General features: G+C 47.0%; 1 protein-coding gene across 1 annotated transcript in view; it reads right to left on the reverse strand.

Annotated features, from left to right (window-relative positions):
* Positions 1-19,734, reverse strand: part of CLPB (ClpB family mitochondrial disaggregase) — a 71,827-nt gene continuing 52,093 nt past the window's right edge. The window contains exons 8-16 of the mRNA XM_021535353.3: positions 15,911-15,988; positions 13,190-13,245; positions 9,933-9,977; positions 7,837-7,998; positions 6,013-6,169; positions 2,592-2,665; positions 1,989-2,108; positions 1,454-1,558; positions 1-678 (exon numbers count right to left, since the gene is read on the reverse strand). Of these exons, the coding sequence (XP_021391028.3) occupies positions 427-678; positions 1,454-1,558; positions 1,989-2,108; positions 2,592-2,665; positions 6,013-6,169; positions 7,837-7,998; positions 9,933-9,977; positions 13,190-13,245; positions 15,911-15,988 (1,049 nt within the window). The 3' untranslated portion in view covers positions 1-426. The remainder of the gene's footprint in view (positions 679-1,453; positions 1,559-1,988; positions 2,109-2,591; positions 2,666-6,012; positions 6,170-7,836; positions 7,999-9,932; positions 9,978-13,189; positions 13,246-15,910; positions 15,989-19,734) is intronic.

The following is a 19,734-nucleotide window of genomic DNA, read 5'->3' on the forward strand; positions in this document are numbered from 1 at the left end:
TTGCACGCACGTAGCATGTTTATTGCCATAAATAGGGACAATACAGAGCAAGTGCCTGATGGCTTTTATACTCTCAGTTCCCATTCCTCACCTTGCCAGCCCAGCTGACCAAGCAAGCCCACTCCCATGGGTATGACAATTTCATCCTGGTCCACAATTTACCTTCCCCTTCCTTAAAAAACTCCAACACCCTGTGAAACCCCAGGACCATCCACTGCCCCCTCCCTGAATGGCACCAGGGCACCTTGTCACCCACAGCTGCACCCCTAGAGCCCTGCATGCCCATCCCAGGGCAGCTCCTGCCTGTACCAGTGTCCGTGCCTGTGTCCGTGCCCGGCGGTGGCAGGGCTGTGGCTCTGCCCTCGCTGACACTGCTCGCTCCAGCTCTTGGGGTGATTTATTGTCCCTGTGAGCGCCCAGTGCTGCCTACAAGAAGTAAGTGATGTTTTTGGGGTTCAGCGGTGCTTGGATCTCCAGTTTTCGGGCCTTGCGGTCCTTCTCTACAATCTCCAGCCGCAGGGTTGGCACCTTGGACTTTTCTGTGCTGGAGGAAGATCCCTCTGTGGCTTTCAGCAGCTGCCTGTCAGAGTCCTCCACAATGATCCTGAGGGTGCAGCCTTGTGGCAGCAGGTCCTGCTCGTAGGCAGCTGCCAGCTGGTTCACCACACGCCGCTCCACCTGAGGGACAGACCAGATCCTGTCAGGAAAACCCTGTGGAAAGTCTCCCATGGAGATGGCCAGCTCCTCCCCACCCTCTGATAGTGCAAAATCATGCAACCTTTTCTTCATCCCACTTATTCTCTGTCTCTGGAGTGTGGGTGTGCCACTTGCTCCACAAGACCACAGACATCTCCCCAGAGATGAGGACAGTCAGATCCACACAGTCATCACATCACAGAAGGGTTTGGGTTGAAAAGGACTTTTTAAAGTTCTTTAACATTTCATACCCCACGGCCATGGGCAAGGACACCTTCCACTGGACCAGGTTGCTCCAAGCCATGTCCAACCTGGCCTTGAACACTTCAGAGATAGGGCTGCCACAGCTTCTCTGGGCAATCTGTATCAGAGCCTCACCACCCTCACAGGGAAGAACTTCTTCCCAATATCCCATCTAACCCTGCCCTCTCACAGTGTGAAACCATTCTCCTTTCATTTATTACTCCAAGCCCTTATCTGAAGTCCCTCTCAAGCAGTCTTGGAGCCCTCATAGGCACTGTAAGGGTCTCCACAGGCTCCACAGAGCCTTCTCTTGTTCAGGATGAACATCCCTAGCTCTCCCAGCCTGTCTTCAGAGCAGAGGGGCTACAGCCCTCAGAGCATCTCCATGACATCCTCTGGATTTGCTCCAGTGACTCCATCTCTCTTTTGATGCCTTTCCAATTCTGGCTCTCTCTGGACAGTGGGGCTGGAGGTGACAACATGAACTTCACCCCAACTTCCCTCTTGTCTTCACCTCGTGTTTGATGGAGCGGGCACCATAGTGAAGGTTGTAGCCATCAGCCAGCACGTCCATGACCTCCCTGTCCCACTGCAGTGTGATGTTGTGCCTTGCCTTGGCCTGCCAAAGGGGACGGGAGGAAAAGGAAGAATTATGGATGTTCTCCAGCAAGCCTGGCACCCTTCTCCTTGAGCAGCGAGGATGCTGCACTGGGGTGCTGAGAAGGGCTGAATTCCACCAGTCCAGTTCTTCCACAACAAAGGAACCCCAAAATTTCATTTAGCCTTCAGAGAGTTCAGATGTGCAAAGACCAATTAGACAAGTGACATCTATGAAGGCAGCCTGGGGCTCATCCCTGCTGCAGTATAAGAGGAATCATCTCTGCTGCTCCCAGAGGTCCCAACTCTCCCCAGCACCCCAAGTTCAACAGCTTGTATGATGATGGTAAAGATACACAGTGATGTGTATCTTTACCCCAGGGCAGATGCTCCAGAAGCGATTTCTTCCAGAGTTATTTGAAGTCTTCTCTAAAGCCACTGAGTTTTTTTACCTTTTTGGCCCAAAAATTGAGCTCCTTGTTGACCAGCTGGATGAGCTCCGAGTGGCAAAAAGGGAGAAAATAGACAATTTCATTGATCCTCCCCAAGAATTCATCCCGTCTGAAGTGAGCCTGCAAGAACAAGGGAGGAGGTCAGCAGGGAGAGGAATGGTGACCCTGCTGGGAACAGCAGTAGTTGAGAGTGGCATTGCAGAAGGAGCTCCCCAGGGACCACCCCACCTCCCACAGCTCCCAACAGCCATCCAACCCCATGCCATGGAGCTGGATAGCATCCTGAGGTGCTTCAGAAACATCTTAAAGAAACTGAAGGTCATGGGGATATCACTGCAGTCAGGTTTTCCTGCCCTTGGGACAGCAGAGAACCCCCAAATCACACTGCAGCACTTCCTGCCCTGTGTGCCCTTCTCACCATGCACTGTAGCTCCACTCCAAGAGTAAAGAAGCTGTGATTTATTTCTTCTGGGATCTGACCTCTCCAACATTTTTAGTGGGGTTATATCCCTTCTCTCATAGCTGGTAGAGAAACACAGGGAAGGAATCTGGGACCAAAGCTCAGGACATCTGAAACCTGAGCCATGAAAACACCATCCATACCTTCAAGATGGGGCGAATAACCTTCTCCTTGAACTGCTTGGAAATGGTGATCTTGTCAGTCATCTGGACATCCTCTGGAAGAGAGGTGGATGGGGGATGTCAGTAGGGACAGTGGGACAGCGGCTTCATCTCCATCTGGATGAGCCGGAGGTGAGGGCAAGGAAAGGTCTGGGGGGTACTGCAGGATGGACCTGAGATCTCCACATGTGCCAGCAGTTTGCTTTGGCAGCGTGGTGTCCCTGCACTTGGCACTGTGAACAGCAGTTCTGGGTCCTGTGGTGTTCCAGGGGAACATCCTATGCTGATGTGGCTCCCTTGAATGGCCTAAGAGCCCTGACTCTACCTCTGCTCCCTGCTCTGTGCCCACAGGAGTTGCTCCCAGAGGTTTTGGGAGGCTGAAGTGCCCAGATGGGCTCCAGAGCAGCTGATGACCTGACACACAGAGCACACAGCCTCTCTGGGGCTGTGAGCATTGAAAGAGCCTACAGTCTCTCCAGCAACCACCAAACTCATGTTCGGGGTGCCTGCAGCACTGCTCAGGCTGCAGTCTACTTCCCTCCGCTGACTGCAGATGGAGCCAGGGTCTGGCTGCTCTTAAATCCTGGCTCCCAGCCACTCTGGATGCTCGGCTGCAGCATCACCCTCTTCCTCCCAGTGTCGTCTTCCTCTTTGTCTTCATTATCCCAGTTCTTCCCACAGCTTCCCTCATTCTGCACTCATTTGTCTCTATGTGCTGTTTGACACCAGGGTGCCACAGGGAGATAGATGCCTGTGCTCTGGATTGGATCCTGGCAGGCAGGGTGGGGCAGGGACACAGACCCATGCTGGGTGCTGGGACCCTGTCTCAGCTTTGCAGCCTTGATGAAGATTGCTGCCCCTCACCAGCAGTGGCAGAAGGGGTTCTCAGACTCCACTGGATAGGTAGTTTAGGTTGGAAAAGCCCTCTGAGACCATTAAGTCCAAGCATTACCCCAGCACTGCCAAACCCACAACTAAACCATGTTCCCAAGTTCCACATCTACGTATCTTTTCAGTCCCTCCAGGGATGGGAACTCCACCACTGCTTAGCTGCTTAGGGCAGCCTGTACCATGGCTGGACAACACTTTCGGGAAGTAAATTTTCCCAGTATCTAACCTAAACCTCTCCAGGCATAAATTGAGACTGTTTCCTCTTGTCCTGTCACTTGTTACCTGGAAGGATTCACTACATTCTCCATTGACTGAGTTAAGGCTTAGACACTGTTGCATTTCTAGACTTGGGAGGAGACTAAGGAAGACAGCTTCCCTGAAAACTATAATTTGGTAAGTAAGAAAGAATGGGGAACAGGCTGTCTGTAGCTGAGCAGGATCTTTTTTTTTTTTTTTTAAACAAAAGGTTTTAATAAAAGTCAAAAAAAACCCTCTTTACAGAGAAAAACCGAGTCAAGGCAAGAAGTTCTTACTCCTGCTAAAACACTTCACAAAAGCAACGACTTCTTTTGTTCTCTTCTTTTTCTAGTGATTTGCTTAAGTGAGACTTTTTGGTTTCTGTCCAAATAGCTATCCTTAAGTTTAAAGTGAAGTCGCTAAAGTCCTATGAAGTGTCTTTTAACCAAATTGAGGAGAGAAACTTCTAAGTTTTTTTCCTTTTTAAGGAGACAAAAGGTAACTTATTTGCTCCACCAGCAAGATGCACATTCCTACATCCTCCGTTCAGCAGTTGTAGGGAGGAGGAGGATCCCCCTAATGCCCAAAGTGGTGTGGGGTGCTCTGGAATCACCTGATCCAGTTCCAACCCCTCTCTCTCGGGCAAGGATGCCAATAAGTCCCAGTGTTTTGGCAGAGGAGAGCTGGAAAGGTAGAGGAACCAGCACTACTACCAGCATTCTCACTTCCCACATGTAATATCTGCTGCTGCCACTGGTAGATGCAGAGCCCGTTGGGGAATCTGCTCCTTCCCTTTATCTTCCCATTTATTTGCCTGCCAGGCACTTTAGAGACTTCCTGCCATGGCATGTCCACACCGAGAGCTTAGAGAACGGGCAGGAGCTCCTTGAAACCCAAATGAGGGCAGCTGCTGCACCCAAATGCCCTCCCCAGCTCCTCCCCTGCTGCAGTTGTACTGTCCCAGAAATTAAAATTCAATGCTCTCCTCATTGAGCAGGGAAACATTTGGCATTTTCAAATGTTATTCTGGAAAGTTCAGCTGACGATGTGTTTTGTCCTTTACCCAGCCTGATTGAAGTTTAAAGGTTCTGAATTAAGCCAGTGTTGACAGCCACTTCTCCAAAGTAAGAGACCAGGAGAAAGAAGCTGGAAAATAGATTTGATGCCAAAATCCAAGGTTTTTTCTTGTTCCTGTCGAGCTGATGCAGGAATATGGTGTATCTGAGAGGGCACAGGCTGCTGGAGACCTTGAGAAAGATGTGGCATCCAGACAATTAAGATCATAAAAGGATCTTAAAAACCCCAAAGTAAGTTTTTTAAAACTGATGGGAAAAGAAGGGATGCAGTCATGTCCATGACTTCCTGGTTATCCACAGGCACAGCAGCACCTGATGGAAACAGGCTTTTCCTCTGCTCAGTGTGACAAACACTGCCTAAAAGGGACAGTCCCTGGTGCTAGCATCACCATTCATCTGTATATCCTCAGAGTTGCCAGCAAAGGCACTGGACGTTGTGCATCAAGTTGCTAATTTTCAGTCTCAGAGACTGCCCTTGCTCTCCTCATTCCCCTTTTATTACCTAATTCACATTTTGGGAAATTTTTCTCCAGGAGCCTGATATCTGAGGCCAGGACTCCCATTCCATGGGGAAGTAAAATTCACTAAGCTCAGCCTTCTGAGAAGGACTGAGAGGAAACAAAACTTTTCCTCTTTCATATGAGCAGCTGAATCAGCCAGGGTCTTTTGCAGGAAGCATTTGGAAGTGTTCCAAAAGAAAGAAAAGGGTGAATTGATGAAAGAGAATAATGGAATCCCGTAAGAGTTTGGGTTGAGAGGGACCTTAAAGACTACCCAGTTTCAATCCATCTGCTCTGAAATCCTCATTATTTGACATTGTATCCTTCAGAGGAAGACTCCATCTTTAAGACTCTGTCCAATCGCTCAGGCTTTCTCATCCTGTGCTCACTTCCCTGGAAGTGTTTCAGGCGAGGTTGGATGGGGCTTGGAGCAACCAGCCTTAGTGGAAGGTGTCTCAGACCATGGCAAGGGGTTGGAATGGGATGGTCTTTAAAGTCCCCACCAACGCAAACCCTTCTGGGATTTCATGGCTTCCTGGCAGAGGAGCATTCCCAAGTCATGTGGACCAGCTGGAACCAGTGGAGAGGGGACTGAAGGGTCTGGGTGTACCCCCTGCCAAGGGATGGCTGAGCTGGTGTCAAAGTTGTATTAGGAAGAAAGGAGGTTCTTTAGGGATTTGAAGATTGAACCTCCATTACCTAAGTTTTCTGCGATCCTTTTCTTGCTCATTTCCATGGCCTCTTGCCGGAGCTGCAGTGCATGCTGTGCAATCTCCTCACTGGCCACGTTGGAGGTCATGATGAAGATGGCATCCTTGCAGTCAATGGTCTTACCCTTTCCATCTGTCAGCCTGCCCTGCAACAACAGCAAGATGAAACCAGTCATGTCAGCAGGTGCTGGAGAACATAGCCAAAACACCAAGAAAAAACCATGGGTCCTCTTTTTCCCCAGAGTGAATTTAATTTTAAAGGGATACCCAAGGATTGAGGTTGAAGGAAGCAAGGATGAGGTTGGAGAAGTACTTGTCTCTCCATGAATGGCAGGAACTTCTTCTGCACATGGTCCCAGCCTGCCTCATCCAGGAGAGAATTGACAGAAGCACTGGCAGATGCCTTGCCAGGAGGAGGGTTGGGCCAGTCCATGTCCTTGCTCAGCCTGGAGAGAAGGAGGCACTTCTCGCTCTCCACAGCTCCCTGACAGGAAATTAGCTCTGCAATGGGGATCTCGGTCTCCTCCCAGGTAACAAGGGACAGGAGAAGAACAAACGGCCTTAAGTAGCAGCAGGGAAGGTATAGGTTGGATATCAGGAAATATTTCTTCCCTGAAAAGTGTTGTCCAGCCTTGGCACAGTCTAGCCAGGGCAGTGCTGGAGACCTCATCCCTGGAGTGATTTAAAAGCCGTGTGGATGTGGCATTTAGGTTTAGTGGTGGGTTTGGCAGTGCTAAGGGAAGGGTTAGACTTGATGGTCTCAGAGGGCTTTTCCGACCTCAATGATTCCATGACTGTGTGGCTGCTCATATGTAACTCCCCAGCCTTTGACCCTCTATCTACCTCCCTGTGGTGGTTTTAGGTCTGACACAAGCCCCAGGCTCAGGTCAGCACTAATGCTAATGCTATCCCTAACCCTGCCTGTGGCTGAGGTTTGGGCTGGGCAGAGCCCACAAATGACCACGTTATGGCTGTAACAGAGTGACCTGAGTAGCAAAGCTCCTCACTTCTGTGGGACTGATCACCTTGCAAACCAGGGCTGCCCAGCACCACCACTGCTGAAGTGACAGCACCCTCAGCCCCACAAACCAATGCACGAACCTTTCCAAAGCACCAGTGCTCTTGATTAATAATATAAAAAAGAGAGGGAAATAAGAAAAAAAGCAGCATCTCCCCAGGCTGTTTCTTTCCTCAATCCATCTCCAACAGCAGAGATCCAGCACAATGACACAAATCCTTGTTGGGTGCTTGAGATTAACATTTGGGTTATTGCCCTGTCAAGTGCCTGGTACAGGAATTGATTTCACATTGAACTGCTACTGTGATGATCTATGCAAGAAAAATGGTGTTATTAATCCTTAAAACAAAAAAAAAAACCCTTCAAAACCTTCCAGCATGCTGCCCTGAAATTTGGTAGCCTCTGAGGACAGACTGGGACCTTCAAAATGAACCAGACAGCTGGAGAGTGACTTTGGACAAGGGCCTGGAGTGACAGGACAGGGGAATGGCTTCACACTGCAAGAGGGCAGGGTTAGATGGGATATTAGGATTAAATTCTTCCCTGTGAGGGTGGCAAGGCCCTGGCACAGGTTGCCCAGAGAAGCCATGGCCACCCCATCCCTGGAAGTGTTCAAGACCAGGTTGGACATAGCTTAGAGTAACCTGGTCTAGTGGAAGGTGTCCCTGCCCATGGCAGGAGGGGTGGACTAGATGTGCTTCCAACCCAAACTCTTCCATCTGTCATCCCTCTCACCCCTCATTGTCACCTTCTGCATGTCCCTTGTGCTGATTCTAACCTCCAATGTGGATTTACCTCATCAAACAGCTGCAGCATGATGGTGAGCACATCAGGGTGGGCTTTGTCCACCTCGTCAAAGAGTACCACAGCATTTGGGCACTGCCTCAGCTTTTTGGTGAGCTGTCCACCCTCCTCATGGCCCACATAGCCGGGTGGGGAGCCGATGAATTTCGCCACCTGGTAGGAAGGAACAGGAAAGTTGAAGGCTGATCCATGGACAATGGGAATGAAGCCCTTCTGGTAGCTCGTCAGGTCGCTACCACTCTTTGCTGCTGACAACAGAAATTCTATATTCTTTGTGACACCTATCCCATGCCAGGTATCTCAAAATCATCTTAATAAGCATAAATTAAGCAAAATAAAGATTAAACAATTCCCTGCCCAGAGCTCAAAACAGTAGAATCCAAGGAGCAGGTATGGCCAGGTGGGAAGGCATCAGCCCTGCTTTGCTATGCAGGGTCTGAGCAACCTGTCCGAGATGTCCAAGACCTATTTTCATCCCTTTTAGCCTTTTAAAGGCAAGAATTCAAAGGTTATATGTGGCACAGAGTTCTGGTGCAGAATCAAACCCACAAGTAGCATTTGTGGGAAGACCCATAAGTAAAATACTTCTTCTATGTCATCACTTCTTAACACGGTGTTTTTTCTAAATGTTTAGAAATTTAGAAGTTTATGTAGAGTAGTATTTCTGACAACAGGAAAGTTTTGGCAAAATGACAATTTTTGACACATAGCTTGGTGCATCTTCTATCTACCCATGTCTGAGTGTCATCCAAAGTCACAGCCTGTTATCACAGAATTGTGGAATGGTTTGGGTTGGAAGGGGTCATGTAGTGCCAGCCCTTCTGCCATACACAGGGACACATTCCACTCCACCAGGTTGCTTCAAAGCCCCATTCAATCTGGCCTCGAACACTTCCAAGGATGGGGTAGTCAAAGCTTAACTGGGCAACCTGTCCCAGTGTTTTACCACTCTCATTGCTAGGACCTTGCTACTTTTTGGGGAGACAGAGCCCTCTAAATGGTTTTAGGACCCCCTCAGGTCCAGGGGTGACTTTGGCAAGGATTGCAGAAAACTCGGCACCTTGGACCTCCTGTGGCACCAGAACTGGGCAGAAGTTGTGATGGGCGGGGTGGACTTGGCACCATTGTCCTGCGTTCTGCTGGATTCTCTCCCTTTCCTACATGGAAAGTAGGCTGAGGCCAAGATCTCACACTGGATTCAGCAGTGTTTTGGGGATAAAGGGTTTGGGGTAAGCTGTGCCTGCCTGGGCAATGTTAGGTGATGAACAGCATGTGGCCATGGGTTTCAAGATGATCCTCTGGGTTCCACCATCTCTTCTCTCTCCCCAAGGGCTGACCCCACCCCAAGGGAATTCACAGCACTGGACACATATTGTTGAAGTTTTCCTTGCTCCTTTGTCTCTTCTTAATTTGCCTCAATGTCTTGGTTCCAGCCAAGACAGAGTTAATTTTTTGAGGGGCAAGGCTTGGACCTGGAGGATATTCTATCTTACCTCATGTCATTACCAGGAGCAGAGGGAAAGGAGTCTTCTGGGGAAAATAAGTTCCTTCTGGTCAAATCAGAGCAGCAGAAGGATGTGGAATAATGTGAAGTAGCTGGTTCTGAACTGGAGGGCGTGGCTGGGGGAGCATGGCTCTGGCTGGCTTGGGTCAGTGAGCATTTTGCATGGGAATCTCTCTCTCTCTCTCTCTCTCTCTCTCTCTCTTTTACATACATCTGGTTTTAATACTGTTGCTTGTTTTCTTGTGTAATTTCTGTTTCCAGTAAATTGTTGTTGTCTCAACCCATGGCCTTTTGAGCCTCCAGTTCTCCTCTCCAGTCCGCTGCTGTGGGGAGGGACAAGGGAACGCAGGGAGTAAGTGTCTCCTGGTTTGGAGTGTCTCAATGGGAGCACTAAATTGGGGAGCACCATGCCTAAACCACAACCACTCAATTAAGGCTGCTTTCTGGCAATTTACTTGCAATTTAATGAACAACTTGGAGCAAAACTTCTGTTGTTCTGCTGTGTTCCCACCTCGACACACCAAAATGCCCATTTTTTCTAGATTAAATTTGAAGCTGCTCCCTTCAGAGCCCATTTACTGACCTCATGCCTCTCCTGGAACTCCGACATGTCCAGTCTGATGAAACCCTGCAAGAGACTTAGGATGAGATTTGATCAATCTGCTCGCTGCCAGAGCTGGAACAGTACTGACAGGGCTGAAATTTTCTAAATAAAATAGATATTTTTGTGGTTCAGCTTTTTAGAAATCGATCACAAGAAGAATACAACACCCCACCACAAAAATCCAGCAAAAATCATAAAGCTGAGGTGAACTGGGCTTGTGGGTGATCACCTAAAACAGAGAGTAGTGTTAGAGAATTTAAAGCTTCCATCCAAGTATCCATTTGCAACTGAAAAGCTGATGATTCACTGCAGGTACTGAATATTGTGATCATGGAGCTGTAATCCACATCCTAGATGGGAAAGGAAAAGAAGGGAAGGAGAAGGAAGGGGAGGGAGTAGGAATATTTTAATTGGAAAGGACCTACAGTGATCCTTTCATCCAGCTGACCAAGAAGCCAAGCCTCGACTTCCCAGCATCATCCTGGACATAGTGAACCAGACATAACCACTGTCCATGATGGAGAAGGAGACATGTCTGGGAATACATCTCATCTGGACATGTGTACATGGCACACTCATGGACACCATCACACAGGGATCCCAAAATTAGAGAACAGAATCACTGAACCATTTGGGCTGGGAAAGCCCTCTGAGACAACAGAACCAAACTGTTCCCTCAGCACTGCCAAGCCCACCACCAACCCACGTCCCCAAGTACCACATCCACACATCCACATGTTAAATCTTTCCAGGAATGGGGACTCCACCACTGCCCTGGTCAGCCTTCTCCAGAGCTGAACAGAAAAAAATTTCCCCAGTATCCAACCTAAACCTCCCTTGTTGCAACTCGAGGCAGTTTCCTCTAGTCCTGTCGTTTGTTACCTGGGAAAATAATAGAATCAGAGAATGGTTTGGGTTGGAATGGACCTTTAGGACAATCCCATTCCAACCCCCCTGCCATGGATAGGGACACCTTCCACTATACCAAGTGGCTCCAAGCCTCATTGAACCTGGTTTTGAACACTTTCAGGGATGTGACAGCCACAGGTTCTCTGGGCAAAATATTCCCATGCAAAAATTTCCCTGAAAATACTAAGATATCTACAAACTTCCCAGGGCAGAGCAAGATGGAAAAAATTGACTCTGTCTTGCAAATGAAAGGGGGGCAGTTTCAGGTTTTCCTTTTCTAATCTGTCAGTTCCTGTGAATTGCTGCCCCTCATCTGAGTCTGTGGGGGTATGACCCCCTCTCATCCCTCATTAGGGGACTAATGGCTGAGCTGGTTCATTCCTAATACATCCCAGATTCCTGATGCCATCAAATTAACACAACACTCAGTGTTTAACTGATTTCCTCATTGGATGTCTGGCCATGGAGCGGTTCCACGTGAGGGACTGGGGATGGAGATGTTTGAGATCCAGAATTTATGCCTTCTGGAAGTCATTTATAGAGGTTTGAGGAAAAGAAACCAGAACAGCTGTTTTTATAGTGTCAGTTCCAGTTTGGTCTTCTTTCTATAAGAGTTGCTGCATTGTGTGTCCATTCACTGCTGGAGGATGTGGGGAAGAGGGATTAATCTATGCACAGCTCTACTTGTCTTTCCTTCTTTTCCCTGTCTCCATGTGGGAGAGAGTTAACACCTCTTACAGGTAGGCAGGGGCCTAAACATGAAACATGGAAGAGAATGTAATGTAACAGAATGGAATGGAATGTAACAGAATTGAATGGAATGTAATAGAATGGAATAGAAAGAATGGGAGATTGTGATTGAATGGAATGGTATGGAATGGAACAGAATAGATTAGAATGGAAGATGGGTATGGAATGGAAGAGATTTGAGATTTGACTGGAATAAAATAGAATATTGGAATGGAATAAAACAGAACAAAGTAGAATACATTGCAATTGAATGGATTGAAATAATTGTAATGGAATAGAATTGACAGAATGGAATAGAATACATTGGAATAGACTGGAAAGAAACTAAATAGAAAGAACTGAACAGATTAGAAACAAATGGAATGGAATGGAATGGAATGGAATGGAATGGAATGGAATGGAATGGAATGGAATGGAATGGAACAGGATGGGACGAGATGGGACAGGAGAGAATAGAATAGAATAGAATAGAATAGAATAGAATAGAATAGAATAGAATAGAACAGAAACCCCAGACACCAGTGAAGTGTTCTCCTGCAAAACCACCACCTCCATGAAATAATTCCAATCCATCTTCTCTAAAATCTAACCACTGGCTAACAAATGAAACAATTCAAATTGCTTCTAGATACCAAACACTTCAGCACTTAAAATTTTGAGCAGGAAATCAATGTTGCATTGCTACAGTCTATACTGGCAGGACATGACAAGTGGTAGAGCTGGGGACATGGAAAACAGATTTCTGGAATTTTCTCCTTCTAAAAATTTACAGTGATATTAGTAATGCAGTCAAAAAAACATGTTTACAACATGGGGCCTCAAAATTAGAGCAAAATTCAACAGGAAGCACAAATGTTACATCCATTAAAATTTTTTCAAATTCAAATATTCTGGTAACATAGACAGAAACATAGACAGTGTCCTGGGCTGATCCCACAGTGTGGGCAGCAGGGTGAAGTGGGGATTTTGCCCCTCTGCTCTGCTCAGGTGAGGCCCCACCTGCAGAGCTGCCTCCACTCTGGGGTCCAACATCAAAGGGATGTGAGTCCAGAGGAGACCATGGAGATGCTCCAAGAGCTGGAGCCCCTCTGCTCTGGAGATAGGCTGGTAGAGCTGGGGGTGCTCAGTCTGGAGAAGAGATAGCTCCCAGATGACCTTAGAGATCTTTCCAGGGCCTAAAGGGTCTGCAAGAGAAGGGCATGGACTGACAGGACAAGGGGCAACAGCTTTCTACTGTCAGGGTATGTCTGAAGAAATTCTTCCCTGCTAGGGTGGTGAGGCCCTGGCACAGACTGCCCAGAGAAGCTGTGGCTGCCCCATGCCTGGAAGTGTTCAAGGCTGATTTGGATGTGGCTTGGAGCAACCTGGTCTAGTGGAAGGTACCCCTACATTTGACAGGATGGGTGGAACTGGATGAGCTTAAAAGGCCCTCCCAACCCAGACCTGTCTGTGACTCCATGACCTTCACAGGTCCCTCTCAGTGCAGAAGAAGCCCTTTCTCAGGGCAGCACAGAAGCCCCTGATGACCCTCCCTGCACCCTTTTTACTGCCAGCACAAAGCTGGGATGAGCCATTACCTTTTTGATGTCCTTATGGATGTACTTGGCCGTTTGCTTGGCCAGCTCTGTTTTACCTGTTTCAGAGAGGGAAAGAAAAAACTTGCATTAAACCAGGTCTGTCCATCTTCTGTCTGCTCATCAGCTCTGCTAACACCAGGACTGGAACTTCCTGGAACCAATATATGTATTTTCCCTGGGAAATGGGTATTGCTGTTTTATCTCCAGGATCACATTCACTGGGGTTACCAGTCTGGGCAGGGTGAACAGATGCATTAGAATAGAGGCATATCTGAATTGGCTCCATCAGCTTTAACTGGCTCTCACATGATGGGAACAAAGCTCTTTATTTTTTCCACAAAAAGATGTTGATGGATCAGAGTTTTGCTATATTGGATAGATCAGTTTTTTGCTATATTTACCTTCAATATTCCAAGATCTTGGTGCAATGCCTTGTAATCTCCAAATAAAGAATTTCAAGGAAATGGGGTATTTTTATTTGCTTTATATAAGATGACAGTCAAAAAATTCTGGGATTAGGAACAATCAGTAATGGAGCAAATCCACCTTGGAAGGCATTTATAGAAGCCCAAGGCACTTATTGAGGGTGAACACACCAGCTCATGCCAGGCCATATCCTGTTCTCCTGGCCTATCCATCTGGGGAAAAACCTCATTGAAGAGGCAGTTTTATTGAAGTGTGGATGCCAGAAAACTTCTCTTCCCTGCTGCTACCCTCCAGCATGACACTGCTGGCTTTGTCAGGTTGATCAGGGGAAGGATTGGGCCAATTTTGGCTCCAGGGGTGACCAGCAAAACTGAGGTGAAGCCAGTCACCCCTCTGGAAGATGGATGTTCTGGGAGTTCACACTTGTCCCTTGCACACCTGTAAGCAGTACACTGCACATGGATCCCTGCATTTACTTGCACAGTGAAAAAATAAATGAACAGGAATAGAAAGAACTATTCTGAAGGAAAAAAACACGTTTTAAAAAGGAAATTAGGTTAAAAATACATTCTTACTGGAATATTGTACATCTGCCGACAACTGTATTACAGGAACAATAGATCTGGTGGGTCAGATCAGCAAATCAACAAAAAATGGGCTACAAACATGGGAATTAATGGGGTGTGCTCTGCTCCATCTGTTAAATCTCTGCCAAAATGTTGCATTTGACTTCAGTTTGAGCTTTGCTGACTTCGGATGATGCTGGATCAGAGCTCCTGATTTGTAAGGATGCAAGAAACTGTGCTTCCTATAAAAAAGGAAGAGAGAAAAAAGAGAAAAGAGAAAAGAGAAAAGAGAGAAAAGAGAGAAAAAAGAGAAGAGAAAGAAGAGAAGAGAAGAGAAGAGAAGAGAAGAGAAGAGAAGAGAAGAGAAGAGAAGAGAAGAGAAGAGAAGAGAAGAGAAGAGAGAAGAGTGAAAAGGAAAAAGGAAAAAGGAAAAAGGAAAAAGGGAAAGGGAAAGGGAAAGGGAAAGGGAAAGGGAAAGGGAAAGGGAAGGAAAGGGAAGGAAGGAAGGGAAGGAAGGGAAAGGAAAAGGAAAGGAAAGGAAAGGAAAGGAAAGGAAAGGAAAGGAAAGGAAAGGAAAGGAAAGGAAAGGAAAGGAAAGGAAAGGAAAGGAAAGGAAAGGAAAGGAAAGGAAAGGAAAGGAAAGGAAAGGAAAGGAAAGGAAAGGAAAGGAAAGGAAAGGAAAGGAAAGGAAAGGAAAGGAAAGGAAAGGAAAGGAAAGGAAAGGAAAGGAAAGGAAAGGAAAGGAAAGGAAAGGAAAGAGAAAGGAAAGGAAAGAAAAGAAAAGAAAAAGAAAAGAAAAGAAAAGAAAAGAAAAGAAAAGAAAAGAAAAGAAAAGAAAAGAAAAGAAAAGAAAGAAAAGAAAAGAAAAGAAAAGAAAAGAAAAGAAAAGAAAAGAAAAGAAAAGAAAAGAAAAGAAAAGGAGAGAGAAAAGACCCCATGGAAGTCCATGGGAGTAGAAGAGCCAGCAATTTACATCTCTGAGGTCTTTAGATATACTCTAGCAGGGCAATGAAGTATCAAAAATATTTTACCCTGGTTTTATACAGCTTTATAGCAACTTATTTAGAGTTAATGGTTGTTCTACAGCAGGAGCATAGTCACACCTGTACCCCTTTAACCCCTGCAGCACTGGAGCATCAGCACCTTGTTGAGCCCTCTGGGAGGCAGTGGAGGTAGGAAAAGCCCTGAGGTTGCTCCAAATGTCACAGATCAGTTACTTTGAAGCTGTTTTGTTGGGGTTTTTTTTCCACAACTAAAAGTCATTTGGACCATTTCATGAACTGATCAGCTGTCATGTGGCATTTGATTGGGCTGGAGGACAAATCTTATTGGTGTCAATAAAATCCTGTCATTCCAAAGCAATCTGTGCCCATAGGAGCAAACGAGCAGAGATTCAGTTTGCAGGCAGCAAATTTCTACTATTATCCCACCATTCCCACTGGAATAGAGGGGTTTTCACCAGAAAGTTGTTAAAGAAATACTTTTACTCTGAAAACTGCCCCTTTTTGAGACTTGGAGGGGGGTTGTCCTCTGGGATAAGTCAGCACGAGGCTGGATGTGGCTGTGTGTGCTGGTGTCCAGCTGTGGTCACCCTGCTGGATGATGAGTGACCCACTGAAAGATGACAGTGTGTTTAACTGGTATTTTATTCAGACCCTGCAGCCCTGCAACAGCTTCCACCCCCTCTCCTCAGGGCTCTCCATCCCCCTCAGCACAACCCAAATGTTACCTATTCCAGATGATCCCAAGAAAAGAAACACCAGCGGGTGCTCCTCATCATACCAGCCATTTTCCTTCCTCCGAATAGCTGCATTTGAAGACAATGAAAACAAAAAAGAGGGGGGAGGCATATAAATCAATGCCACAAAGCAAGTGTAATTATCACTAAGTATACACTATGTTTTACTGCTCTCTACCCACTCCCAGTCCTCCCTGCCATTAGTGCTCTCTAATTTGATTAGCTAGCCAAGGCCCCAGAGACACCTAATAAGGTTAGCATGGATTTGGAAAGCTGCCCAGAGCAGATTTCGGATAAAGTTTTCCAGGATGCGCACTCAGCGTTGCCAGGGAGATGGCGGAGGGGGGGACAAGGATGGATGGATGGACAGAGGGATGGAGAGGCACTCTGCCTCACCAGCTCCCAAGTGCAACCTTTCTGTGAGGAAAAAACATCAGTTTTGAAGAGGTTTATAGGTTATTTCTGGCATGGAATGGGAAGAAAGAGGTGGCTGAAGGTCACAAAAGCTCTGAATTGGTGCAAGAATTAGGAAAAGTGTGGTGATTATCTCAGTGCCTCTCTGGACAGCGGCATCTAAGTGCATCCTGGGTGAGATACCAGTGGAAAATTTTACAAAAGGCAAGAGCCCTGATTCCCTCCCAAACACCCAGTCTGACCAGCACAGCCCTTTCTCAGGAGAGACATGGATCTGCTGTACAGAGTGGGTGATAGCTCCTACCCCCATGGGTGCCCACGGTTCCCCAAGGTACTCTTCAGCCCCCCAGAGCAGCCTCAGGCTCTGTGAGCGTGCTCACCAAACCAGTAACATCATTGCACTGGGCTTATTTGAAGGTATTGTTTTTGAGGCCAAAAGATCAAATCACATCCTCCGCTGGCTGGATCTGGTCTCTGGAACACAGAAGTAGTTTCCCTAGATCAGACCAACTTCTAGTTCAATGTGAGAGATTAACTGACATCCCAGCCTTTCTGCTTTATCCACAGTATTTCAATCCAGCCTGTAAATCTTGTAAGATGTTTTGTAAAAGAGAACATGCACTGCACAGTCTCAGGACCCCTCAGACTCAGCAAGGTCTCATGACTGGCACATGGCACACCCAGATGCAGCCGAACCCAAAATGTGGCACATTAGGAAGCAGTGCATGAAAATGGCATGATGCCCAAAAATTGTAACTGACAATGAATTTGAAGGTAGCAGAGGAAAACAGCGTCACTGGAGGTGGGATGAGCAGAAGGAAAACGCTGGGAGAGCTGTGGCTTAAAGCCCTTGGAATGCTGCTGCACACAGGCATGGCGAAGCTCGGCCTCTGCTGCCTTTCAGTGGTGTCCACAGCAAAAACAGGAATAAAGCCAAGAAAGAATAAACCCACTTCTCTTTGCAGCTGTCACCCTCAAAACACAACTCCCTCATCTTCTTCTGGCCACTATCCTCAGTCTCAGTCTCTGTCCTTGTCCCTCAGTCCTGTGTCTTAAATGAGGCACTGGCTGACTCTGTGAGGGGTTGTGGGTTTGTTTTCTTCCCTGAGCTGGCAGAAGAGTAAGAGAGTGGTGTTTAAGACTGCAGAATTCTTAAATTCAATCTCAAAGTCAGTGCATAAAACCCTTTTCTTGATGGGGTATGGTAAATAGAAGTCACCTAAGAAAAGGCATCCTAGGCATGGCATGCCAAGAGTTCTTCCTCCACAGGAGTACAAACTGACATGGGAAATAAACAGTGCTGTTTTGCACGTAAAAAGATTTGCATATTAAAATATTTAAACAATATTTCCATTTTGCAAATAGTAAGAAATAGAAATGTCACAGCCTACAGCCTGACATGGAAATGCTGCCTCTGCCAGCAGGGACACACTGGGAAACTGTTAAACAGCAGCAGCTCAAGTTTATAGATGCATGGAAGGGTCTCATGGGAATTTGGAGCTGCAAGACCTGCATGAAACTGAGCTCCTCAGAGTCCATGCTTGTATTCCAGGAGACCCAGATAGCATGGGAGCCAGCAGATCTGGTGAGGATTAGGAAAACAAGAGCAAAGCATCACTACAAGAACAAATCAATGAGCTGAGGTTAATGACGAGGGGTGTGAGGAGTGACCTGACCACAGTCATTAAGTATCTCCCCAAGAAGGCACTGAACTTGCTCAGCTACAGAGAAAATTAAGGTGCTCCAGGGGCTGGAGTGAGAGGATCAAACTACAAATAAAGCAGAACAGTTTTAATAATGAAGGTGATTAACCACTGCAGCCACTTAGGAAGAGTGTGGGACTGAATTCCTAATCCCTGAAAAGTCTGCAGGGAAAGCCAGAAGGCTTCCCAAAAGGCACTGGTAACTCAGGATAAAGATGAAGGTGTGCATTGCTGTCCAAACATAAAAAAAGTTCCCCAATTTAACCTTAAATCCAAGGCATGTAGAATCATGCAATTGTAGAAGAGTGTGGGTTAGAAAGGACCTTCAAGACCATCAGTTCCAACCCCCTCAGCAATGGGACGGAGTGCTGGGATTGTGCATTTAGTGGGAGCTGAACCCCAGTGCCACAAGAACTTGCCATTCTGTGCCCGGACACAGGCAGATCCATTACCTGTCCCCCTGGCCATGCTAATGAGTCCTGATTCCTGCCAAGGCTTAATTAGCTTGGGCACAAGGCCAGATGCAGCACTGGCTGGTGCCTGGCTCCATCTCACCCTGCTTGGGCATATCAGCACGACAGACCAGCTTGGCTGCAGCCAGCAATCTGGTTCTGTTCAAAATCCTGGGCAAAGACTGGTGGGAATCCCATCCTGTCCTTCAGCTGCTTCCTGGCCAGGTCATCCCTGGAAATAGCCACAACAGGAGATGGTGAGGAGAAAATGCTCTGCCACTGACAGGGAAGCACAGAGAAGGGTCTGTGCTACATCCCTCCCTGTGTCCTTCCCAGTGCTGCACATGTTCCTTCTCAACCCTTTACAGCAGTGAACAGGAGGTCAACACCTGGGGTGGGAAATTTCATAAAAACTGATGGGGAGTAACACGGCCGCCAATAATTCCTGCAGCTATCTCAGCTAAGATAATAATGGTAATAAAAGTAATAAACTTCTGCTTTGGGGCATGGAGTGACCACTCACAGGGTCAAGCATGTTCAGGGTCCAAAGACAGTGGGGTTAAGTGCTGCCTTCTTCCCCTCCCCTCTGCAGCAGGATGCCAGAGTTTATGGATAAACACTCAAAGCAACTCCAGGGATATAAAGCACCCCTTAAAAAACTATCATAAATTTAGAGGTTAGATTCAGCATGTGATCTCTGTCAGAAGATGCTGAGCATTCATATTTAGGAAGAAATTCTGCCCTATGAAGCTAGTGAGGCACTGGCACAGGTTGACAAGAGAAGTTGTGGCTGGAAGGCCAGGCTGGAACTGGGCTTAGAGCAACCTGGTCTAGTGGAAGGTGTCCCTGTCCATGTCAAGGGGTTGGAATGAGATGGGCTTTAAGGTCTTTTCTAAACCAAACCGTTCTATGGTCACTAGTCAGCAGGTTAATCAGATCAACAGAGTGATAAGGTGTAAATGCTTTTCTACAAGCAGCTTGAAAATGATGAGCTATTCCAGCACATAGCACACTTGAGGTTTGGAAAAACTTAAAAAATCTGGATGTCCCTAGGGAAGGGACACCACTCACTAGGTTCTGCCACTGGGGCTGGAGCAGGCTCTCTCTGACTGTCCAGTGCAGTGTTCAGCTTCAGCAGTAGGAACAAAAGCCCCATCCCAGGGCAGTGAAGTGTTCAGCTTCAGCAGCAGGAACAGAAGACCCATCCTGGGCCAAAGCAGAATATCAGTGCCAGATCCAAGGACAA

This window comes from Lonchura striata, chromosome 2 (assembly GCF_046129695.1).
Source record: "Lonchura striata isolate bLonStr1 chromosome 2, bLonStr1.mat, whole genome shotgun sequence".
Taxonomy (NCBI): Eukaryota; Metazoa; Chordata; class Aves; order Passeriformes; family Estrildidae; genus Lonchura; species Lonchura striata.